The 24,905-nt window shown below is 38.3% G+C and overlaps 2 protein-coding genes across 2 annotated transcripts; one reads left to right on the forward strand and one right to left on the reverse strand.

Annotated features, from left to right (window-relative positions):
* Nucleotides 1–3,088: 3,088 nt before the first annotated feature.
* On the reverse strand, nt 3,089–7,204 carry gpx8 (glutathione peroxidase 8 (putative)). The gene is made up of 3 exons (XM_055169206.2): nt 6,920–7,204; nt 6,538–6,799; nt 3,089–3,718 (listed from the first exon to the last, which is right to left on the reverse strand). Exons 1-3 carry the CDS (start codon nt 7,124–7,126, stop codon nt 3,555–3,557), a joined length of 633 nt encoding a protein of 210 aa, XP_055025181.1. The 5' UTR covers nt 7,127–7,204; the 3' UTR covers nt 3,089–3,554.
* A 5,629-nt stretch (nt 7,205–12,833) lies between these two features.
* Nucleotides 12,834–24,571, forward strand: LOC129417745 (uncharacterized). Its single transcript, XM_073867384.1, has 24 exons — nt 12,834–13,748; nt 14,876–14,948; nt 15,090–15,156; nt 15,251–15,344; nt 15,436–15,500; nt 15,591–15,646; nt 15,781–15,872; nt 15,986–16,252; nt 16,366–16,695; nt 16,810–17,139; nt 17,253–17,603; nt 17,717–18,067; nt 18,187–18,435; nt 18,564–18,660; nt 18,808–18,883; nt 18,976–19,034; nt 19,167–19,188; nt 19,285–19,355; nt 19,478–19,550; nt 19,645–19,688; nt 19,834–19,888; nt 19,971–20,029; nt 20,136–20,199; nt 21,383–24,571. The coding sequence occupies exons 1-24, from the start codon at nt 13,523–13,525 to the stop codon at nt 21,386–21,388; spliced, it is 3,177 nt and encodes a 1,058-aa protein (XP_073723485.1). The 5' UTR covers nt 12,834–13,522; the 3' UTR covers nt 21,389–24,571.
* Nucleotides 24,572–24,905: the final 334 nt, after the last annotated feature.

Here is a 24,905-nt window from a genome sequence, read left to right on the forward strand (position 1 = left end):
AACATAAGGACAGGAAAGGTGGTCGCTCTACAGGCTGAGTGCTCAGTCTCTTTGTCTCTTGAGAACCCATTTGTTTCTGCTTTTGTCCTCCGTCACATCAGATATAAATTATGAGTATACATATGAGCACTCTTGTCCTATTAGTGATTTTTAGAAACCAATACTGAAAGACCAAATCGAATTAAAAAAACATGAAAGATAATACCACATGTATGGGATAAAAACAAGTAAAGTTCCTGGTTGCATAAAGCACCTTAAGTTTTTCCCATAAGGGGTAAATTCCCCTTAACTATTGTAAGATAATAATTTAAGGGTTTTGCATATAATCCTGTAAACAGTTCTCTTAGGTAAAGGTAATCATTATGTGTTTCATGACAGCGATCCAGGTTTGTTGCTATAAAATACTATTGTTGCCATGGAGACGCAACAGAAAAAACTTAAGGGATTTTCTGCAACACCCTTAAGTTTAAGGGAAACATAAGGTTGAACTTAAGGGAAAATTACTCTTAAGGCGCTTTATGCAACCGGGCCCTGACCATAAAGTTTACCGCATAGTTAACACTATCCATCCATATACATTTATTTCTACATGCTTTCAATCTGCCTTCTAGCAGTGCTTATGCTATTGGCATTGGTATATATTACAATGTATGTACAATGTAAGCATACTAAAGTATACACTAAATAGTGTATGCATTTGTAGTGTAGAATCTATATTTATAGCACATACTAAAACATTTTTACATGATCTTTTAAGAGACTGTATTATTTTGCCATCTAGTGGACACAAATATTAGTAACACCTTAGGTTTAAATAGGTTTTTAAATATAAGATTTATAAGTTTATCATGAATCAAAAATCCCATCTTAAGTCAAAAATTTACAAATCTATCTGAACCTCCCGCCTCATGACCTCACACGTGGAGGTAAACAGTCACATGCTACAGAAGATATATGGAAGTCTTTGAGAATAAGCTTCAAAATCAAATAAATGAATAAATAAATAAATCAGTGAGTGATAAACAAAAGAGATAGCGTCAACTGGGCAGTTACATTTCAGGAAACACATGGCTAAATAAGTACTCAAGCTTCAAGTTATCATTTAGTCCAATATGTTGCAGAATGATATTCAATACGAGTTGATCAATCACACACTCAGTATGTTGCTGGTTAGTCTGCTGCGGTTACTTATCTGACCTACGACCTAATGAGACTAACCCAGCCTTACTTCTATAATGGGGATTATAAAACGGTTAGTTCCAATCCTTGATTCTGATTGGTCAATAGGTGTGCTTTATTCACGTAAAACACTGCTATGACCGCTTCACCCAACAGTTCTATTTAATATCACTGCGCCCTTAGCAACACCCTTAGCAACACATAAACATATAATGAGACAAAGTCTGAGAACAGTTTGTTGTTTTTTAGAGCTTTCATGTTGTTGTTCGCAGTCAGGGACTATTTTTTCTAGCGGAAGGAATGCTTTTATTGATTTAACTTCATGAAAGTTGCACTAATATTTTTTTTTACTTTAATATTGTGTGGTAACCGTTTTATAAAAGCAATAAGGTACTCGAGGCAAGTGCTGTATCGTGAATAAGTAACGGCTGAAGGGGTTGCAGGCACTCCGCTTCGCGTCGCCTGCAACCCCTTCAGCACAGCCTTTCGTACCTTATTGCTTACATATGTGTCAATTGTCATGCCTTAACAAGAATACCTCAATTTGAGGTACTAATGTCATGTTTCCCTATCAGATGTTATCACTTGAATGAAGTAATAATTATTTTTTCTAAAAGACAAGATATGTTGCCTAATAATTCAGTATTGGTGTTATTAGTGGCAAATAATCAATAGTAAATTAATAAGTATAAAATAATCATTATTGTCATAAGAGTTTGTCATTAAAAAAAAGGATTTCCTCAAAAGTTGCGGTGTGTAAAGACCTTTAGGCTTTCTCAAATTACATTTTAAATCAGTGTACCTATATGAAGACATTAGGAAGAAATGTTTTAGTTTTTATTTTTCATTTTTAAGCAAAGTCTTTCTTATTATTAACTTCAATGTATACACAATTTAAACATTTGTGATTGTTCAATTGTTTTCTTGTGACAAATCATTAAATCATTATGATTAAATTAAATAAGGTATCTCATTTGATCCAGAAACATTTTTAGTTATGCTGGTTAAAGGTCTCCTCACATCATCATAGCAATCACTATGTTAAGTTGTTTAAATGTATTTGTAGAAATTTATGTCATCTGTGAAAGGCTTAAGGCCAAAAAAGTTTCAACCAATCATAGATCTCGGTCCGAACGGACATTGCCTTTTTTGCCCCTCATTCGTAATGTTGTGTAATTTGAATGCCACCGCGCAGCTTGTTCACGCAGACACCATACGTCATTGGCGCGTTCACGTGCGCTCACCTCCCGTCTGTAAACAGAGGGAGAATGGCAAACTTTCTGCTGAATTGACAACCCTCACAGGAGCCGCAAAACGAAAGACATGTTTTATAAAAACAACAGCAAAAACTGTCTGGATCAGCAAAGAGCAAAAACCCAAATTAACATCTGTAACTTTACTGCTTTACCACGAGATGCAAACGGCTGCAGGAGGCAAAGGGTCTGAAAGGGTGGTTGCACTGTTTATTTTGGTAAGGTAGGTACGTGATATGTTTGTATTAACATGGATTCAGATATTATACTTTGATAAAACATTGTGCTGCTTATGAAATTTGTGTTCGTTTACGGATAAGCGTAACGATATAGTTACTACGTCTACACAACCGAAAGTGTGCTTTAACTAATTCTGATGTAAAACAGTTATGTTGGTTATTTTGGTAATGTTATTCATTTTATACTGCAAAGTTTTCTTACTGGTGAATGAGAAATGAGATGTGGCCGTCTGATCTGTCCGTTTTAATGTGTTTTGAAAGAGGCGTGACTTTGGATGGTGATTTGAAAAGAAGGGTGGGATCGTGATTTCATTGCTAGTCGGCTACCGTTTGCATTTTTTCAAAATGTGATACCCTACCTTTAACTGTCAAGCTCAAATCAAATGCCCGAAATACAAAACACACAGACTTCGGATGTGTTTTTTAAAACCACACTTCAATCGCAATAATCCAAATCATTAACATTTACACACATGCCTACACACAAGCAGCAAAAGACAGGTCTTATTCACTTTTATTCACATGACCTTTGGGGCGGTTTCCCAGACAGGGATTATCCTAGTCCCAGACTAAAATGCATGTTTGAGCAGCCTTAATTTAAGAACAGCTTGCACTGACTTATATCTTGCCAAGTGCCATTTTTGTCTCAAGATGCACACCAGTAATGATTTCTGTAAGGTATGTTATGTTTGTAAAAACTACTTAAATGTCCTAATATAACTAAGGCCTATTCCTGACTCTGGATTAATCTATACACTGTCCGGGAAACCGCCTAATATTCTCAAGGCAAAGGGCTCCGGATTTTGCCACAGAGCATCCATACGCACTTAAACGTGCCCACTGAAGAAATTATTCTTTGAGTTTTTGTGGAGGTTTTTGTCCATTATAGTTCCTGTCTTTTCTTCAATATGATATTCCGCACAAGCGTCGTGACTTCCTTACGAATCTCCTCTATGGGCTCCTCAGGCTTCCAGAAGTTTACCACCTGGCCCTCAGAATTCACAAGAAACTTCCAGAAGTTCCATTTGGGTATTCTTTGTATTGAATCTAAACATATAAAAAACAATAACAACAAAATATTAGAAAATAAAACACTATGTTAGCTCATTTATAAAATTTACTACACACCCGGGTCATTGCTAAAATTAATGGGGCCAAGGCTGATGACCATCACCACCAGACTTTTAGGGCCATCACAACCAGACCTGAGGCTGAGACATTACTGGTTGTCCCTGTCTTACAACAATCCCGCTCTCAGCACATGTAACACACATTTTCCTAAAATCCCAAGTGAAGCGTCATGCACAGTGAAACATAACATTTTGTCAAGATATTTTCTAATTTACCTCAACATACACTTAAATGAGCAGTCTTTTTTGCTGCTAGTGCCATCGCTTCTGACATAAACAGTACTTTTACATTTATGCATTTGGTCGATGGTTTTATCCCAAATGACTTAGAGTGCATTCAAGCTATAGGCTATATTTTTTAAGTATAAGTTCCTTGCGTTTCAAGCCCCTGACCCTTGCACTACTAATGTGCAACGCTATAGGCCTACCAATTGAGCTACAGGAAGAGCACAACAGAAACCAGGAATTAAATTCTAGTGGATTTAAAGGTTTTACGTAATGGTAATTGTAGCCTATTGGTTTTAAAGGAACCTATAGTGGTCTTCACTAACAGTGTTGGGGGAAAGTTACTTTTAAAAGTAATGCATTGCAGTCCCGGCGCCATTGGCGGGCTTTAGGGGGACGGGCCCGCACTGTGAGTCACTAGTGCCCGCCCTGGACGAGCCTGCGGTCTCCCTTCACCTGTTCAACAGCTCCATGTCCCACCAACCAGTCCTTGCTTGTTTACACCTTTTTTTATCAATAGGCTACTTTTATTAAAAGTTATTGTTTTGTATATATTTAACTCCTGAATAAAAATAAAAATGTGTTTGGTCTGATTTTATAAAAATAAAATGTTTGGTTGTTTGCTAAGCGCGCCACTGCTTACGTTGTTTTGCAGTGAGACACGTTATGGTTCTGCTTTGATCTTTGAAATATTTTCGCTGCTGAAACAACAAAAACAGTCAACATTTTTGTTGTAAGTTGTAAGTTGCTTTATATTAATTACTTTTGTGAACTGTCATGAAATCTGTCAAATTTTCAACCGTAATGTGATGCTGCTTAAAGGAATAGTCAATTTTCTTAAAAGAAAAATTCAGATAATTTACTCACCACCATGTCATCCAAAATGTCGATGTCCCTCTTTGTTCAGTCGAGAAGAAATTATGTTTTTTGAGGAAAACATTGCAGGATTTTTCTCATTTTAATGGACTTTAATGAACACTTAACACTTAACTCAACACTTAACAGTTATTTTCAACTGAGTTTCAAAGGACTATAAACGATCCCAAACGAGGCATAAGTGTCTTATCTAGCGAAACGATTGTCATTTTTGACAAGAAAAATAAAACAATATGCACTTTTAAACTACAACTTCTCATATTTCTCCGGTCCTGAAAGCGTCAGCGTGACCTCACGTAATACTTCATGACGTCAAGAGGTCACAGAGGACGAATGCAAAACTCCGCCCCAGTGTTTATAAGTGTTTTGAAAGAGGACCGTTCCGACGTTGTTGTATGTGGAATGATACTAATTAATGTCTTTGTGTCAGTTTATTGTTTACAATGGTCCGCAAATGTGCGTTTTATATATGTAACATGTGACCTCCCTACGTCACTACGCATTTACTTTAGGTCACGCTGGAAAAGTTGTGGTTTAAAAGTGCATATTTTTTATTTTTCTTGTCAAAAATGACAATCGTTTCGCTAGATAAGACACTTATGCCTCGTTTGGGATCGTTTAGAGTCCCTTGAAACTCCGCCGAAAAAACTGTTACGTGTTGAGCCAAGTGTCGGTGTCCATCAATGTCCATCAAAATGAGAAAAATCCTGCAACGTTCTCCTCAAAAAACACAATTTCTTCTCGACTGAGCAAAGAAACACATCAACATTTTGGATGACGTGGTGGTGAATGGATTATCTGGATTTTTCTTTTAAGAAAATGGTCTATTCCTTTAACTGTATCATGTTATTAAAAATTTCACATTTTTACCACAGTATGTTTAACTCACTTTGTGTTTGCTGCGCTTATTTGTTTAACTTAGCGTTATTACATTCTTTACTCCTGTGTGTATTGCGTTAATGGGGAGGTATGTTAGTTCTTCCTCGCTTTTTTGTCCATTTATTTCATAATTAATGATATTATGCATTGCAGCGAGGTTGATCTCATTTGTGCCCCCCCTAAAAAATGAAATGCCAGTCCGTGAATTGGTGTCTGGCGCCGGGTCTAATGCGTTACCATAAGTTACTCCCAAAAAAGTAACTAATTATGTTACTTAGTTACTTTTAATAGAAAGTAATGCTTACGCTACTTTTTAGTAACTTGCGTTATTTTTTCATGGCTGAGGCTTGATCTCTTTCAGGCCTTGCAGGTGTTTTTATGACTGAAAAGTTCTGCATTCAGAAATTGCATATTTGATATTTTCTCAGTTTCTGACTCAAACTGTTCCCACACAGGCATGTACGCATAGTGTGTATAATGTGACTATGTTTAGTTTAATTCAGTACATCATTTTTTAAATCAAATTAATTAAACTAAAAAAGTAACTTGCATTACTTTTTTTGAAAAAGTATCTCAAATATTAATGTGTTCATTTAAAAAGTAAAGCGTACTTTACTCATTACTCTGAAAAGTAATCATAAAATCCTATTGGAATAAGGCCCGAACACAACATAAAGGAATTATGTAATGGTTTTAATGATAAACAGCTGATGGTTCATACTGGTTTGAAATGGAAATTGTTGCATGAGTTTTTACCTGTAATGAATTTGAAGGCAGGCTCCGCCTCCGAGCCCATTATTTTGATTTTACTGAAGATGGGAAAGGTTACACCGTAGTTGGATCTGGCAAAAGCTTCGATCTCTCGACTGGTACCGGACTCGGTGTCGCCGTATTGCGAGCAGGGAAAGGCGAGCACGTTGAAATGGGACGTCCCGAGCTCTCGGTGAAGCTCTTGCAGAGAGCGATAATTCAGCTCCGTTAACTCGCTGCCACTCGCCACGTTTACAACCAGAGACGCCTACAGTAGCATCAAACACAGCCAATGTTTAACACACGACACGTTCGGACATGCACACAAAATATTTCATTTGATTATTTATAATCAACAGTTGTCTGGTCGTGAGATTGCATAACTTACTTTTCCTCGATACTTTCCCAGAGACACGGTCTTTCCTCGCGCGTCCTTTACTTCGTACGAGTAGAAATCTTTAGGTTTACGTGACTTTGACACTTTGATTTGTATGAGATACAGTGAGCCCATGCACAAGGCTACACTGAGTAAGACTTTTAAGAGTTTGGCTCTGGAGGCTGAGGATTTGGTGGGGTATCCCCCGAGTTCCTCCATGTTGGGAGTGTGCGTGGACAAGCCAGAGACTGCGCGCTGTAGCTGAAGGTGGGATTCAAACTTCAAAGCATCAAGTTACACGCGACTGCAGAAACGTATAACATGAGGTTTACCTGCATCAACCTTATACATTGAGTACCGGTCAAAAATACTCATTATTTTGTTATTTTTTCCCCCACAATTTAGACTAATTGTAAACTCATCAAAACTATGTTGTGACCAGAGATGGGCATAAATACATGGAAATGTATTTCAAATACAAATACAAAATACTGTGTGGAAAAATGTATTTAAATACAAATACAAAATACTGTGAGGAAAAATGTATTTAAATACAAATACAGTATTTTGTATTTTGAAAATACACAAAATACATGTGAAATTGGTGATTCTGTGCAAGTATCCCTATTAGGCTGAAATCTATCTGGGTCTATTTCTGAATGCCAAAAAGCATTTAGATGTGTGCAACTACTTAGAAACTTTCATTTTATTTTACGTACCTCTTGCTTTCCCCTGCCATGTAAAAAATTAAAACTAGAAATAAAACTTGTTAACACTTTACTTGAAGGGGTGTGCATACGGCCGACATGACACATTCATAATCATAACATGACATGTGTCACGAACATGAAGAAGACTCTACGCACATTCATGACAACTGACACTTAAGTGGCATTCACTCACCCATGTCATGTTTAATGCGAAGATGACATTGTTTGAGATATCTTTGTTATGACAACTTGACACATAAACCAATACAACACAACTTGTTATAAATTATAAACAATAATTATCAAACTTAAGAAACTACCTAGCTTTGTGGGTTAACATTACATTAAACCATGATTTAAATGGCATTAAGTGTTAATATGTCAAATATTATTAATACTCGGTCAAATAAACATTATGAACTGAAGAATATTCATGATGCTGTTATAAAAACTATTTAACACAGTATTAACACCTGAGGCTGAGCTCTAAGTGGCTGGTTTCGGATCCGCCCTGGGGCGCAGGACTGTGCGCCCCAAACACTCCCACTTATGTTGAAAGCGAATCAATATTGCTTTTAATGTTTTTTACCCCCTGTGATTGGATCGTTCGAAAAGTCTCATAACCGCGTTGGAGATTGCTGTGTTAACTGATAGCTACAGTACAGATCAGTGAAAGCAAATGAAATATCTTGAGATGAAGGAAAATATGCTTTTATCCTTACAAAATCACCCTTTACAAGGTATTTAATTGATGAATAAATAAAGGATTAAGGAGCTTGGACCAGATCGACCAACGGAGTCAAATGATGGCAGTCTGTGTTCTCCACCACTTCTCATGGCAAACGGAGTTGGCTAGCTGGATATCATGTAAGTCTTCTTGAGTTTTATTTTTTCCCTGTTTGCTGTTTTAAAGTCTGAATGCGTGATAGACGTGCACGACATGAACTTTTGTGGCGCGTTTGAGCTTGTGTTGCGTGGACATAATGAGAGCGAGAGCTCATATAATCCGGTATATTACTTGGCTTGGTCACCTTTGTTGTTAGTTTTGTTGTTGTAGAGTTTAAAAAGCACCCACGAGAAAACCACTGTTTTTAAGGAAACTTCACGAGCCGTGCATATTGAGCTGATGGACTGTATGTACTCCCTGTTGTGAGGGAAAAATGCATGTGCTATTGCTATAAAAGCAAAAAGAAACGTACTGCATTACTACAGTAAAAGTTTGATTTTGAGTGTGTTTGCGCCCCCCCAAATTTTTTTAGCACCAGCCACCACTGGTTGTGATATAGTTGTGATCCAGTGCACAATAAAGATCAGATTTTAGAACGTTTTTTTTAACAGACCATTGATCTTCCCCAGTTACTTCTGTTTACACCAAATAATACAATTAAATTGCACAATTAATGAATAAATATTTAATAATTACTGTGTAAGTAAGAAGACAACATCCAAAAGTTCATCAAACTTTTATTTTTAATATGCAGCCTTGGCTGAGCACCTGAAAGTATACACAAGTTTGTTATTTTTTTTATAGCAGAATATAGTTTAAGGTGGAAAGTTTGGTTTGTTTGCAAGTTTTGTCAGTGAAATGCAATGTATTTTGTGTTAAAATAAATAAAAGTGACAACACAAGTTGTGTAAAAGTAACACGAAGTGTGTTGTTCCAATAATAACACTGATTGTGTTGTGTTTAACACATTCGTTTTTTAGAGTGTAGACATCAAAATAATAGTAATTTTTGTTTTTTGTATTTTTCCCTCCTGGCTTTCATTTTTTTCCTTCTTTTTTTGCATAATTTTAAAATAAATATTTTAAAACCTTTCCATTCTTTGAAAGTTATAAGAGCATTGTTTATGCTCTGATAATTCTTAAAGGAACAGTATGTAGGATTGTGGCCAAAACTGGTATTGCAATCACAAAACTTGTGGCTAAAACTGGTACTGCAATCACACAACTGGTGGCCAATACACAACATGACAACATAAACATCAGTTGAGGGCTGCAACTCCACTTTTTAAATGACAATATCCTGGCCATACCACTGTTGTCAGTGATATAAGTATTTGAAATGAAAATGTTTTGTTAATGTCTAGTGACATATCAGGGCCATTTTGTGATTAATTGATTTAAATTTCTTACATACTGTTCCTTTAACTGTTCTGTTAATGTTAACTGTCAAGTGCATTTATTTCATACAGCTGACATTTCAGCCAACATGTTTATATAAGGCAGTTTTATGGCTTTTGCCTGTAAAAAATAAACGTTTTAAATTTTGTATGTGTGTATTATGTATTTACTTTCCATTTGAGACTTTTTAATAAAAACAATATTTACAATTTATTGCAATAACACATGTAATGACTCATTTATAATTAAGTGGCATATCAGTAGAATACAGAACTTGGTTATAGTTTTGTAAAAGTTCCGTGGGATAGACACAGAATTTTGTGCTCATTTTTCCGTGGCGTTCTCACGGATCTCCGCATTTTTCCGTGGCCCTGCTGCGGACTGTCTTTTTCCGTGGCATTCTCGCGGATTGGTTACTCAACTGCTTTTTCCTATTTTCAAACCATTTTTGCTTCAGTTTAGGGTTAGATTTGGTGTTTGGTTATTATGTCACTTTAACTATTGGTTTATACTATTTTTTCTGATTTATACAATTGTCGCCTGGCGTTGGGGTTAGAGTTGGGTTTGGGTAGGGATGTCATTTCATGTAGATCTAACCCTAAACCGAAGCGAAAATGGTAAGAAAATAGGACAAAACAGTTGAGTAACCAATCCGTGAGAATGCCACGGAAAAAGACAGTCCGTAGCAAGGCCACGGAAAAATGCGGAGATCCGTGAGAATGCCACGGACAAATGAGCAAAAAATTCTGTGACTATGCCACGGAAATTCGTGAGATCAGGTTGGTTGCAAAATACAGTAATTTGCTGGCATTACAGCTGCCATTATGTAAATTTACAGTGTAAAGTTTTATAGAACATACTGTAAAAAATTAATTGCAGCATGATACTGTATCTGGTAATTACAGGTCAAGTCTGTAAAAGTTGTCTACAGTTGTAAAAATACAGAATGTGGCTGGCAACCCAATTTACAAGGAAAAGTTTAACAGGGAGAAGACGGCTACATACTCTGCACCCCTATACACACTAATAAACTAATTCAGTCACACACTCTTTCAGATGTCTGCGCTCCGGTGGCTTGCGGTGGCTTCATCATCAGCGCCACAAGAGCAGCAGAGTCGTTAGCAACCTTCAGAAATCGACTGAAGACACATCACTTTTATTTATACCTGAGCCTGCATTGCTACCACTTACTTTTTCTCTTATTCTGTTCTTTCATAATGTTTCCTTTATATAAAAAAGAACCATGTACTGGGTTAGGTTAACCGAGACAAGATTCAGAGCAATTATGTACTGCTGCCCTTTTGTTGATGTGATTGCTTCTACATAATTTGTAAATCGCTTTGGATTAAACCGTCTGCTAAATGTAAATGTACTTATAAATGTAAATGTAGTTATATTACTTTTCAATTGCACACCCCACCATAAAAGATTTGTGAGTCTGTGAATCCATGAAAGTTGCAGATAAATGAAGAGTACAACAGCCTCAAACTATTTGTTAAACAAGTTATGTAATGTAATAAAGCAGTAACATATACACCAAAATTTGCAACAGGCTCAAGCAGGTGCCAGTTAAACATGTAACTAGCAACTAGCCCTTTTTGGATGGTAACTGTAATGTATCTGTTTTTTAGTATATCATTACACTACCAGTTACCAGGGAAAGTAATATTATTAAAGTAACTAGTTACTAGTTTCTGCCCAACACTGTGAACCTTAATCCATTTTCTACGTTTTAACTTTGTGAATGGATTTGGGGAATGTTTAGCCCACACTTATTTAAGCAACTAATATGAAAACAATACACGGTCACTATATTCGTTCGGATGATAATTAGGGTTTATTTTAGTGATGCACCGATGTATCGGCCGCCGATATTTATTGGACGATTTTTGATGAATTTCAAAACATCGGCATATCGGCAATAGCATGAGAAAGGCAGATACCGATTATTTATTAATTAACTGCATAAAGAAATCCATTATATGTAAAAAAAAAATGAGTTAATGTTGTTAATAAAATAAATGCTGAATAGCAAAAACCACCTTTGAAGGTTGTCATGCCGTCTTATTATATTTGTTTTAGCTTAGTTTGTGCCTCTCTTATTATGTTGCTCAGTTGAATGTTCATTAGATCAAATCCATGTTCAGTAAAAATAATTTGATGCAGAAATAAACTAGCTAATAAACCAAAACCGTATAGTATTATATACAAGTGTTTAATATCGGTATCGGCCCAAAAAAATCCTATCGGTGCATCCCTAGTTTATTTTATAAGAATTATATAGTCAGAGATAAATGTTACTGAATGTTAAAAATAAAAGAGTCTTACAGTTAACAACAACAAGTAATTACAATACAAACATAACCTATAGAAAACACTTCATATATAGTAAAGACACTACGAAATACTGCAATGATAATTAAAATGATGTTATATATGGCTAATATTTATGTGTTTATATGACAGGCCTAGCTTTGGGTCGAAGGACAATTTAATGGAGAATATGTTTATAGACCATTTTGCAAGAAACAACACTGATCCAGAAGACTTCCTGTTTCAGTTTTTTAACACTGAACAAAATATTAATATTAATTGAATTAAAATGTAAAATAAATATTAACTAAAAAAAATGTAAAACAAGAGGAAGTGCTTTTGGACCAGTGTTGTTTACATCTGGCAAAATGGTCTATAGTTTTTCTCTGTAATATATCTATCTCAAATATTGACGCCATGGGGTGAGACTGTGTAGACCAGGATATAGTGTTATGAATGGGGGGTGGGGTCATGTAACTAAAAACTGTCACTACATTATTTCTATCATCAGATGACCTTGAAATATGAAAACTACATTCTGAGAGCTTTCCAGTGATATAGTTTATCAAGATTTTTTAGGTTTAGAGTAGAGGTTTAGAAATATGTAAAAACAAATTGGGCCTACATGTTGACCTTTTAGAAATTGACTCTCACTACGTCATTTCTTTCCCAAAATTTTGATGAAATATGAAAACTACACTCTAGAGCTTTCCAAAGATGTATAGTTTGTCAAGGTTTTTAGGTTTTGGGGTATTAGTGTTATAAATATGTAAAAACAATGTGGGCCTGCTTGACCTTTTAGAAAATGACTCGCACTATGTCAATCTTTTCCCAAAATGATGATGATAAATGAAAACTACACTCTTAGAGCTTTCCATTGATTCATGATTGGATAAGAATTCATGCAAAACACTGAAGTAATTGTAAGCATCCCACCGTTGGGACAGTGACATTTAGCAGGATATAAATCTTTTGAAGCACACTCTCTTCATAAATGAATCAATTACTCTCCCTACATAATTTATTTTATAAAACACTGCTGAAATATGTATTCTAGATGCTTCGACCTTTCCAAACATATATAGTTTGTCATGATTCAACAAACATTTACATCCAAAATAGTAAAGTAAACCTAGGTGTTCCTCTACGACAGTTAAGTGGTTAAACTATTTCTATGGCGCACAAGGTGATGTCACAGTAAAAGTGACGCTAATGGAACTGTAAGCATGTGTGATTATTTCGTCACTGTAAGAGGGCTATATAAGACCGCGCGAATTCCAGAAAATTTGTGGGTTTAAAGTTAGGAGATTTTGGTTGACGTTGCTGTTGCTCTTCATTGCTATTTCGTTGTATTTCGTTTTTTAGTTTAATTTGTGTGTTTTGCGTGTTTTTGTTTTGTTTTGAGCGTGTGTTAGTTTGCTTTTGGTGTGTGTTCGTGTGTTTGTTTTTTATTTCTTTTTTTTTCTCAATGATTTATAGACGGCCAAAAAGGACCGCTGCGGTTAGCCGGCCATTCCGGCTAATCGCGCGGTTTTTTTTGGCCATGTACAATTGGCTGGTCTCTTTCTTGGGACGCCAGCCTAGCGGTGAACCGAAGGTCCACCGCGGACAACACAGCAGGCGTCCTCGGATGCCAGCTGTGGAGTCCGCGGTGATGCCGGTTCACCGTATTTCGGACACCGCGAGAGAGACCTGTAAGTAAACCCATTTCTTCTGTTATTAACTATAAAGTAAAATGAGATGTGTTTATTATATTTGTGTTAATCAGAGTTTGACATGAACTGTGTAAGTGAGTCAGTATCTGTAACTAAAAAGTCGTGTAAAGTGTAAAACTCAGTTATCGTTTTGCTACTATACTAACGTTAACTTAAAAACTTGACAGTTACTTTAAAAACATGGGTAACGCTTCATATTAAGACCCGCAATGTACCGGGTAATTAAACAGAATTCACAACGTACCTATTTGTAACAACAGAGTAACCTTACAGTACATAATACTTGTAGGTATAAGGGAACAATATGATACGTTTGGGGTAATAAGGTGGTAAAAATGGTATTGTATCACACGAATTTACCATTAGATGCCATATGTGGGTTTTCTGTTGTTTTTGTGTGGTAAAACCAAAGCTTTTGGACAGAGTTAAATACCACATGATTACCACAGAACATTTTTTGTAAGGGTACAGGGTAACTATTGTAATATTACTTGGTATGTATGACTAAGGGGCGATATTATTATAAATCAGCTGGATTTTTGCTATTTAAATCATATCAGTAATATAGGCTACTAAAAAGTGATGTGCTGTTATATTTTATTTGACGACGTGGCTCGTAGACATCGACTGTATACAATATACTTTCTTCAAGTAAGTAGGGAATAAGAAAAATGTACAAAAAAATATTAAATAATTTCCCCAGATACTTGCCTAAGTCGTACATACCGTGTAATATTACAATAGCTACACTGTAGTTCTAAAATACTTATAAATAATTTATAAAGTATAAATAATTGATAATTTTCCATATTTTTACCACCCTATTACCCCAAAATAAATATATTGTTACCTTATACCTACAAGTATGTACTTTAAAGTTACTCTGTTGTTACAAATAGCTATGCTGTAAATTCAATTTAATTATGCCGTACATTGCGGGTCGTAATATAAAGCGTTACCAAATACCGTTGTTAATGTTGTTGACATTGCAAGTCCTTCTCACACCTGACTTAATCTCAAATGGACACTTCTGGACAATATACTGGAAGAAAAAATGGTCTTTAACTCTTATATTGTAAAACTCATAAAATGCTTTTCATATACAGGTCCAGTGTTTCAAGCCCAGAAACTTGTTTCAAAGTTTTCTGCGGCATCAAACGAAGGCGGTCTCAGTAAAGGGTAACATAAAACATTCACAGTAATATTGTTGTTAAAACATGTTTTAAACAAAAAAATATGTTTAGCTGTAAATAAAAAATTGCATTGTACTTGAGTGTTTGCACAAACAGGTTTTATTAAGTTTTGTATTTGTATTTATAGACCTTCTATGAGCTATCCAGGATCCCTGGGACTAACTCCTCACAAGCGTCCCACTTGTGCTTCACAGGTTAGAGTTTTACCAGAGCCCTTATCATAACTAGTGCCAAGTTACAAAGTAATTGAATGTGCATGTATTAATTCTCTGTTTTCTGCATTTCCAGCCAAGTGGGACAAAGCTAGGTGAGGAGTTCCCTCCAGGAGGTCTGTTGGAGGCTCAAGAAGGTTCTGTGTCCCGCGGTTTGTCCAGGGGAGTCTGTAAGTTTGAAATGTTGCAATACATATTTATTAAGATTTAAAGGGCTTCACAATTGTACTTTAACTTGTAATTTTTATACTTGCTTATTAGGTTTTGGACAGCCCAATGGGCGAAGATCAGGCCCGGGCAGGATTCAGTCTGCGAAAATCTCGCAGGTTTAAATTTGATCATAACTCGTTCAATTTTAAGTTAAAAAGTAGTTTAATGATCATTTGTTAATTCTCAGTTTGTTATTTTTCCTGCAGACTGTTACTGTGACATGTGAGGAGGTGGATGCGAGCTTTAGGCAATCTAATGCTCCGTGAGTTCAGCTATTAACCTTTTGTTTTACTTAATCATTTGTAATATTTGTTTTAGCCATGTTTATGTAAAAATGTAAACAGCAATTGGGTAGTCCCTGAATATTTTTATATTTATTTATATATATATATATAGACCAGTACGCCCCCTCATATGTCCGGTACCTGCCCGGGTTACCAGACGACCCATGGCCGCTCGTCCGCCGGTCCGGTCCTCAGAGGACATCTGTAAGTTATTAAAAAATTCATTTAAATTTCAATCAATTTTTCTTATATGCACAATTGTTCTTAAAATCGTAACTTTTAGTGTTACTCACATTATTTTTATTCTTGATTATCAGGTTCAGCTCAGCCTGAGGCTGGGTCCGCGGGTGCGACTGGCAGAGGGCCGCCGGAGGGCCGGCAGAGGGCAGGTCCCGGTCCCGCCCGCTCCTCTGGGGGTCGCGCCCGCTCCTCTGGGGGTCCCGACCCTCAGCTGGTCGTGCCGTCGGCCGGTCCACAGCGGGTGCTGCCGTCGGCCGGTCCTTTGCCGGTCCTGCCGACGGCCGCTCCGTTGCTGGTCCTGCCGACGGCAACTGCTGAGCAGGTCCAGAACTCAGAGGAAATCTGTAAGTTATTAAAAAAATCTTTTAAATTTCAATCAGTTTTTCTTACATGCACAATTGTTCTTAAAATCGTAACTTTTAGTGTTACTGACATTATTTTTATTCTTGATTAGCAGGTTCAGCTCCGCCTGAGGCTGGGTCCGCGGGGGCGACTGGCAGAGGGCCGCCAGAGGGCTGGCAGGGGGCGGGTCCCGGTCGCGCCCGCTCCTCTGGGGGTTGCTCCTGCTCCTCTGGGGGCCGCACCCGCTCCTCTGGGGGTCGCGCCCGCTCCTCTGGGGGTCGCGCCCGCTCCTCTGGGGGTCCCGCCCCTCAGCCGGTTGTGCCGTCGGCCGGTCCACAGCGGGTGCTGCCGTCGGCCGGTCCTTTGCCGGTCCTGCCGACGGCCGCTCCGTTGCTGGTCCTGCCGACGGCAACTGCTGAGCAGGTCCAGAACTCAGAGGACATCTGTAAGTTATTAAAAAAATTTATTTAAATTTCAATCCGTTTTTCTTATATGCACAATTGTTCTTAAAATCGTAACTTTTAGTGTTACTGACATTATTTTTATTCTTGCTTATCAGGTTCAGCGGAGCCTGAGACTGTGGCCGCGGGTGCGACCGGCAGAGGGCCGGCAGAGGGCCAGCAGAGGGCAGGTCCCGGTTGCGCCCGCTCCTCTGGCGGTCGCGCCCGCTCCTCTGGGGGCCGCAACCGCTCCTCTGGGGGTCGCGCCCGCTCCTCTGGGGGCCGCACCCGCTCCACTGGGGGTCCCGTCCCTCAGCAGGTCGTGCCGTCGGCCGGTCCACAGCGGGTGCTGCCGTCGGCCGGTCCTTTGCCGGTCCTGCCGACGGCCGCTCCGTTGCTGGTCCTGCCGACGGCAACTGCTGAGCAGGTCCAGAACTCAGAGGACATCTGTAAGTTATTAAAAAATTCATTTAAATTTCAATCAGTTTTTCTTATATGCACAATTGTTCTTAAAATCATAACTTTTAGTGTTACTGACATTATTTTTATTCTTGATTATCAGGTTCTGCTCAGCCTGAGGCTGGGTCCGCGGGTGCGACTGGCAGAGGGCCGCCAGAGGGCCGGCAGGGGGCAGGTCCCGGTCCCGCCCGCTCCTCTGGCGGTCGCGCCCGCTCCTCTGGCGGTCGCGCCCGCTCCTCTGGGGGCCGCAACCGCTCCTCTGGGGGTCGCGCCCGCTCCTCTGGGGGCCGCACCCGCTCCACTGGGGGTCCCGTCCCTCAGCAGGTCGTGCCGTCGGCCGGTCCACAGCGGGTGCTGCCGTCGGCCGGTCCTTTGCCGGTCCTGCCGACGGCCGCTCCGTTGCTGGTCCTGCCGACGGCAACTGCTGAGCAGGTCCAGAACTCAGAGGACATCTGTAAGTTATTAAAAAATTCATTTAAATTTCAATCAGTTTTTCTTATATGCACAATTGTTCTTAAAATCGTAACTTTTAGTGTTACTCACATTATTTTTATTCTTGATTATCAGGTTCAGCTCAGCCTGAGGCTGGGTCCGCGGGTGCGACTGGCAGAGGGCCGCCAGAGGGCCGGCAGGGGGCAGGTCCCGGTCCCGCCCGCTCCTCTGGCGGTCGCGCCCGCTCCTCTGGGGGCCGCAACCGCTCCTCTGGCGGTCGCGCCCGCTCCTCTGGCGGTCGCGCCCGCTCCTCTGGGGGCCGCAACCGCTCCTCTGGGGGTACCGCCCCTCAGCCGGTCGTGCCGTTGGCCGGTCCACAGCGGGTGCTGCCGTCGGCCGGTCCTTTGCCGGTCCTGCCGACGGCCGCTCCGTTGCTGGTCCTGCCGACGGCAACTGCTGAGCAGGTCCAGAACTCAGAGGACATCTGTAAGTTATTAAAAAATTCATTTAAATTTCAATCATTTTTTCTTATATGCACAATTGTTCTTAAAATCGTAACTTTTAGTGTTACTGACATTATTTTTATTCTTGCTTATCCGGTTCAGCTCAGCCTGAGACTGGGTCTGTGGGTGCAACTGGCAGAGGGCCGCCAGAGGGCCGGCAGAGGGCAGGTCCCGGACGCTCCCGCTCCTCTGGCGGTCGCGCCCGCTCCTCTGGTGGTCGCGCCCGCTTCTCTGGGGTCCGCGCCCGCTCCTCTGGGGGCCATGCCCGCTCCTCTGGGGGCCGTGCCCGCTCCTCTGGGGGTCCCGCCCCTCCGCGGTGTCTGCTGATGGCCGGACCGTTGCCGGTTATCTGTAAGTTATTTAAAAATTATTTAAATTTCAAACAGTTTTTCTTATATGCACAAATGTTCCCAAAATCATAATTTTTAGTGTTACTGCCATTATTTTTATTCTTGCTTTTATTCTTGCTCCTCTGCCAGTCCCGCCTGCTCCTCAGCAGGTCTTAACGTGGCCCGGTCCTCTGCCGGTTCCACCGGGGGCTGCTCCGGCCACTTCTCGCTGTACTTCAGTAGCTCAGTAAGTTTAACAAATTCTAAGGTGTTTAGGTTGAACATTTGTAAAATAACGTTTTGCTTTAGGGATTTTACAAATAGCAAATGTTAAGTGTTGGAATATTTGCAGCAACAGCTCTTAACAATATTGTTTTATTTGATGTATTTATAGACCTTCCCCTCCACAAGTGCAGCCAGCACCAGCAGCACGTGCGTCCCTCAAGCGCCGTGCTGCTGCTATGTCACAGGTAAACATTTACCAGAGTCAGACATAACTAATGTCAATTAATATGTAAAATGTAGTGTGCTATGCATTCATTAAATCCCTGTTTTTTTACAGCCACACACAATTGATGAGGGGGAGGTTGAGGCAAAAAAAGCCAGAAGGACTGTAGCTCAGTAAGTTTAACAAATTCTCTTTTTATAATGTTTAGCTGTGGTCATTTACAGTTATTATATAGAAAACTTGTGCTTAGTGTTTGAATATTTGAAGCAACAGGTCTTAACAATATTGTTTTATGTGTTTTATAGGCCTTCAACCTCAGTCTCAGAGGTAGAAATTTACCAGAACCCTACATATATCTATATACTGCCAATTTATGTGTAGTGTAATATACATGCATTTAATCTCTATTTGTTTAATTTGCAGCAAAAGAAGAAGAAGAAAAGAGAAAAGAGAAGGCTCCAAAGACAGAAAAGACGGGCGGCAAAGTCCGCTCAGTAAGTTTTAGCCAAATAACTTTAACATTTGTAACATGCTTTTTATAGGCAGCATTCGGTTAGTGTTTGAATATTTGCAGCAACAGCTCTTAACAATATTGTTTTATTTTATGTATTTATAGACCTTCCCTTCCACAAGTGCAGCCAGCATCAGCATGTGCGCCCCACAAGCGCCATGCTGATGCTGTGTCGCAGGTAAAAATTTGTCCTAAACAAAACTAATGTCAATCTATATGTAAAATGTAGTGTAATATACATGCATTCAATCGTTGTTTCTTTATATTTACAGGAGATACAGACAAGAAAAAGGGCGAGAACCATGCCCCCAGCTCAGTATGTTTATCAAATTCTCTCGGTTTTAACTCAAACATTTATAATGTAATGTTTAGCTGTTTCAACATTTTTATAGACAGCAGTTGTTTAACGTCTGAATGTTTGTAAAAACAGGTCTTAATTATATTGTTTTATGTATTTATAGACCTTCCTCTCCAAAAGTGCAGCCAGTACCAGGGCCTTCAGCTGTCCTTTCAGAGGTAGAAATTTACCTACTGCCAATTTATATCTAATGTGTAGTGTAATATGCATGTATTACATCTCTATTTGTTTACTTTGCAGCAAAAAAGAAGAAAAAGACAGAAAAGAAGGCAAAGGCAAAGGCGAAATCGGGCTATTCAGTAAGTCTCAGCAAGTCTAGCAAAATCTCAGTTTTAACAAAAGTTTAATGTTTGCAGAAATGAAGAATATTGCTGGTCATTAAGAAATGTGTTTATGTATTTATAGACGTGCACTTCAAGCCCAGAGGAGTGCATCTCTCCAGGCTTCGTCTAGCACTGCGGTCTCACAGGTAAAAATTTACCCGAGCCCTGAATATAACAAGTGTCATGTTATATTTAATATGTAGAGTGACGTACATGCATTAAATCTCCATTTGTTTTATTTACAGCCTTCAATAAGCAGTGCTATAGACAGCCTGGAGAGAAAGCTGTTTTGCTTATCAGTTCACAAAAAATGAAGTTGAGGGGAGCAGCAGCAGAAAGCTTCAATGAAGCCCCCCCCCCCAAATACAATTAAAAAATTTAAAGACCTAACTCTTGAGATCATTGCTTTACAACTTTTTAAACTTATTACTCAGTTAGCTGGATTTCATTGTTATTTTTTGGGTTCTTTGATCTATTTGGTTCTTAGAATCACATCCTGTAGTTGCTGTCGAGCAACAGATTCAAACGTTAAAACCTGTCCGGGATCAGGTTTAGTTCAACAATAATAACAGCTTATCAGTATCAGAGGTGATGGGGGAAATCTGTCACATGCGTGTCCTCTCCATGTTATTAAGAGCAATCCGTTGAGGATGGTGTGATATGAAGAGCTTTCTGAATTCAACGTGTAAAATTAAAATGAGAAAAAAGTTGAGAGAGAGAGAGAAATTTGATGAGAAAAATGAGAAAGCTTCTTTTCTAATAGTAACATTAAAACAGGTTAGATTACAGATGAGTACAGTGTTAAAACTTAAAATCAGGTAAACAATTCAAGATGTCAGGATCTACAGGCATACATTTTACATTACATTAACATTAACTCATAAGCAGATGTCATGAGTTGCAGGGTTTTTTCGCATGGTTCCCAAATGGCTACAGACAGACAGCTGTATATTCTGTTTGATAACCGTATATCCTCCAGCAATGAAGAAGCTCAAAGCTGGAAGTTTTATGTGAAGACGCGGCAGACAGAAATACTAATCGTGCATCATGAAGTGTTATACAGTAAATTATTCATGCGTTTTGTTCGTTGATTTATATGGATTCGTTTAAAATATGTAATTTTATTCATTTTTGTATTGTTTTGTTGAAAGATCAGTCTAAAGACTCGTATGTTTAACTAAGCGTTCACCTGATTTATTGCCTAAATCCAATATAAGCTTGACCCGAACCAAACGCACATCTATCTTACTGTAAAAACTGTACATTATATCAGCAGCCTTCAGACTAACTTGTTTTTTCTGCATTTCTCATCCTTTTGTTCCCAAACAGCCATGAAGAGACTGACAGATCCAGCTCCGGTTCAGTGTGATGCTCAATGATGACTGCAGCCATAGAGTCAACCAGAATCAATGAAATCTGTGATGATCAAGCATTTAACTTTGCATCCCATGATCTGTGACGCCATTGCATTCATTTTGTCATCTTACATCCGGCTGAGAGGGACTTTTGGCCACATAAAAATATTCAGATAATCATCCCATCATATATTAATTCTCATGATGTATTTTAAGTACTAATGTCAAATTATGTTTATGGTTTTATTATTTTCACAGATAAGTGATGCGGTGTGAGGATGAGACCTTCCACATGCTCCTGAACTGTGATGCAGAAACGAAATCGGAGGATTGATCTGTCTCTGACCACAACTACACCTCAAAATCACAGCTGAACCTGAAGCCACCTACATCTGATATGAGACAACAGGGCTGTTTCCCAGACAGGGCTTATTCTAGCCTAGAAATCTAGACGCACCCTAGCGGCCGCAAAATATATATATATATTTTTTACTTTTTTATATAATATTTACTTTTTTATTTGACAGGGACCATACAAGCAAACATAGTTATAGTTCAAAGCCTGTAACTGATGCGCTGCATATAGAGTTTATAGCTATTGCTAATTCTCAACTCCTGTCCCTGGTTGGGCATGTCTAAGAACATATTAAAACAGATAACATTTCTTCAACACACATACACAAACACACACAAAAAAACCCCAAAATAAATTAAAAAGAGATACAAATTTGGTTTGCCTTTAGCCACAACTTAACCCTTAAAATAAATTTATTCAAGTCAGAAATTGCCTTAATATCAGATGGTAATGCATTCCATAGTATACAGCCCTTGACTGAAAAGGCAGACTGTGCAAAGCCTGTCCTGCAGTATGGTATTACACAATTATGATTTGAGCTGCTTCTGGTTACTCTTTGGCTATTCTGTATTTGAATAAATGTACTGAGTGACTCAGGTGCTAAATTATTAATACACTTAAATATTAATCTAAGGAAACACAACTTACCAAAGCTTTCAAAGCTTAATAAATTGTGTTTCTCTAATATGTAGCAGTGATGGTGGCGAATTGGCTTTTTATCCATAATTTTTATTGCTTGATTGTAAAGTGAACCGATGCGTTTTATTGCAGATGGAGCTGCTTGCGCCCAAACTGTCATGCAGTATGAAATATGTATATATGCAGTATGAAATATTTGCCGCCAGGGTTTAGTCTAGGCACTCACAATACACTTAACAGCTCCAAAAACCAAAATTTGGTCAGGCCAATCACATCGTGTGTAGCGTCTGTGGGGCGGGCTTAACATGATGACGACAGAGCTGCCTGCGACGGTTCCTACTTGAAAACAAAGAATGGCTGCTGCTGCTGGCGAACAGCTTTCTTTTGAAGCGGCTTTGGCCGCGACTCTGGAGGACTTAGACTTATGTTTTTCTTTGAGTGAAGAGCAAATAACCCTACTGAAGTCCTTTTTAAGCAAGAAAGATGTGTTTGGAGTTTTGCCGATTGGTTACGGTAAAAGTTTGATATACCAATTAGCTCCACTGAAACGCATGGGACTCATACGTCACCTTCTTCGTTGCTCTGATTGGTCATAGCGCTATCCTATTGCGTGCAGAGGCATTTTGAGGGACAACCTTATATCCCGCCCCTTGCATTGAGCCGTTTGTGTGAAGAGTTGCCAGACCTTACATCTTGATGTAGGTCTGGCTAACCAGGCTAGGCTTATTCTAGTACCAGACTAAAATGCAAATGTGAGTTGCCATCATTTTGTACTGACATCTCAACATATATCAGTGCCATTGTTTTGTCTCAAGATGCACAACTGTATTGTTTTTAATATTTTTTTAAACTACTTAAATTTGGTCATATTTTTTGTCATCTAACGACATATTAAAACGTTTTATTTGATTAAGGGGCAGATTCCTAAAGAGGGATTAGATTAATCCAGAACTAGGTCTTAGTTATATTAAGACATTTAAGTACTTTTTACAAACATACCTGACAAAATAACAATATTGGGTGCATCTTAAAACAGAACAGTGGCACTGATATATGTTAAGATATGTCGATACAAGAGGTTTTTCATTTTTTGGTTAAATGAGGGCAACTCAAACATGCATTGTGGTCTGGGACTAGGATAAGCCCTGTATGGAAAACCACCCCTAAATATCTACAGTATCTAACAGGTGGTAAACTTGGCCTGTGAAAATATTGAATTAATGTCATTACTTGACACTAAATTTTTCTGTTGGTTTTCATAGTGAGATCCAAATCATTTAATGTTGGAGCACACACGCACAAAATTTTTGAATGACATTTTATCCATTATGTTTAAACACTTTGGTGCGGTTTCCCGGACAGGGATTAGACTAGTTCTAGTCTAAAATAAATGTAAGAGCTGTCCAAACTGAGGTCCTTTGTTTTGCCCCAAAATGCACACAAGTAATGTTTTAAGTTAAGCATGTTTGTAACACTTAAAATAAGGTTCATTACTTAACTACATTAGTTAACATAAACTAATAATGAACTGCACTTATAAAGCATTCATTATGTTAAATTCAACAATTACTAATACTTTATTAAAATTAACGTTAGTTAATGCACTGTGAACTAACATGAACAAACAATTTAAAGCTTTATTTCTATTAACCACATTAACAAAAATGAATAAATACTGTAACAAATGTATTGCTGATGGGTTCATGTTAGGTAATACATTAACTAATGTTTGTTAAAACTAGTTATATTTCCTAATTAAACTAAGGCCTAGTCATGGCTTAAGCTAATCCCTTTCCGGGAAACCATCTCTTAGACTTTCAACAAATACGTCATAAACAGTTTATATAAATAACGTAGATTACTGTAAATAACTTGGAAGATTTACTCATATATAAACAAGTAATTTTGGATAAACAAACAAATAAATATTGAAACATTTGAGCCATAAGAATAATTCAGATTTATGTAGGCCTAATATACATGTATGGTAATCAGCTGTGCATCTTGACATCAGAGGTGGGTAGTATTAAATTAAATTTAAATGATATATTTTCTTGAGTAAATATTTTTTGTAACTAGTACTTTTAGAGTATATGTAAAGATTTCTAATGAACAAAACTGTACTTTTATTCTGCTACTGTCAAATGGTGATGATTAATAAATATCAATATAGCCACCTGAGTCCCAGCAATTCATTTTTTTCAGACCTCTTAAGTCGAGCACAATTTGTTCAACCTATTTGAATCATACTGTTCGGTCAAGAGGATAATGACAGTTGCGATTTTACATTTTATGGCAACAAGGGAACTAAGTAATATTTCTCTGCAGATTATATATTTGATAATTAGCTTTTTTTTCAAAATGAGAGTAGACTTAAAATTTAGGAGTATTTCAAAAATGTAGGCTACAATAATTCTGACCCTCACAAATCACTTTTACAACACTGTAACATTTGCAATACTGTAAAATACTTATATTCTGAGTCCAAAACATTTCCTGGAGT

The sequence above is a fragment of the Misgurnus anguillicaudatus genome, chromosome 5 (assembly GCF_027580225.2).
Source record: "Misgurnus anguillicaudatus chromosome 5, ASM2758022v2, whole genome shotgun sequence".
Taxonomy (NCBI): domain Eukaryota; kingdom Metazoa; phylum Chordata; class Actinopteri; order Cypriniformes; family Cobitidae; genus Misgurnus; species Misgurnus anguillicaudatus.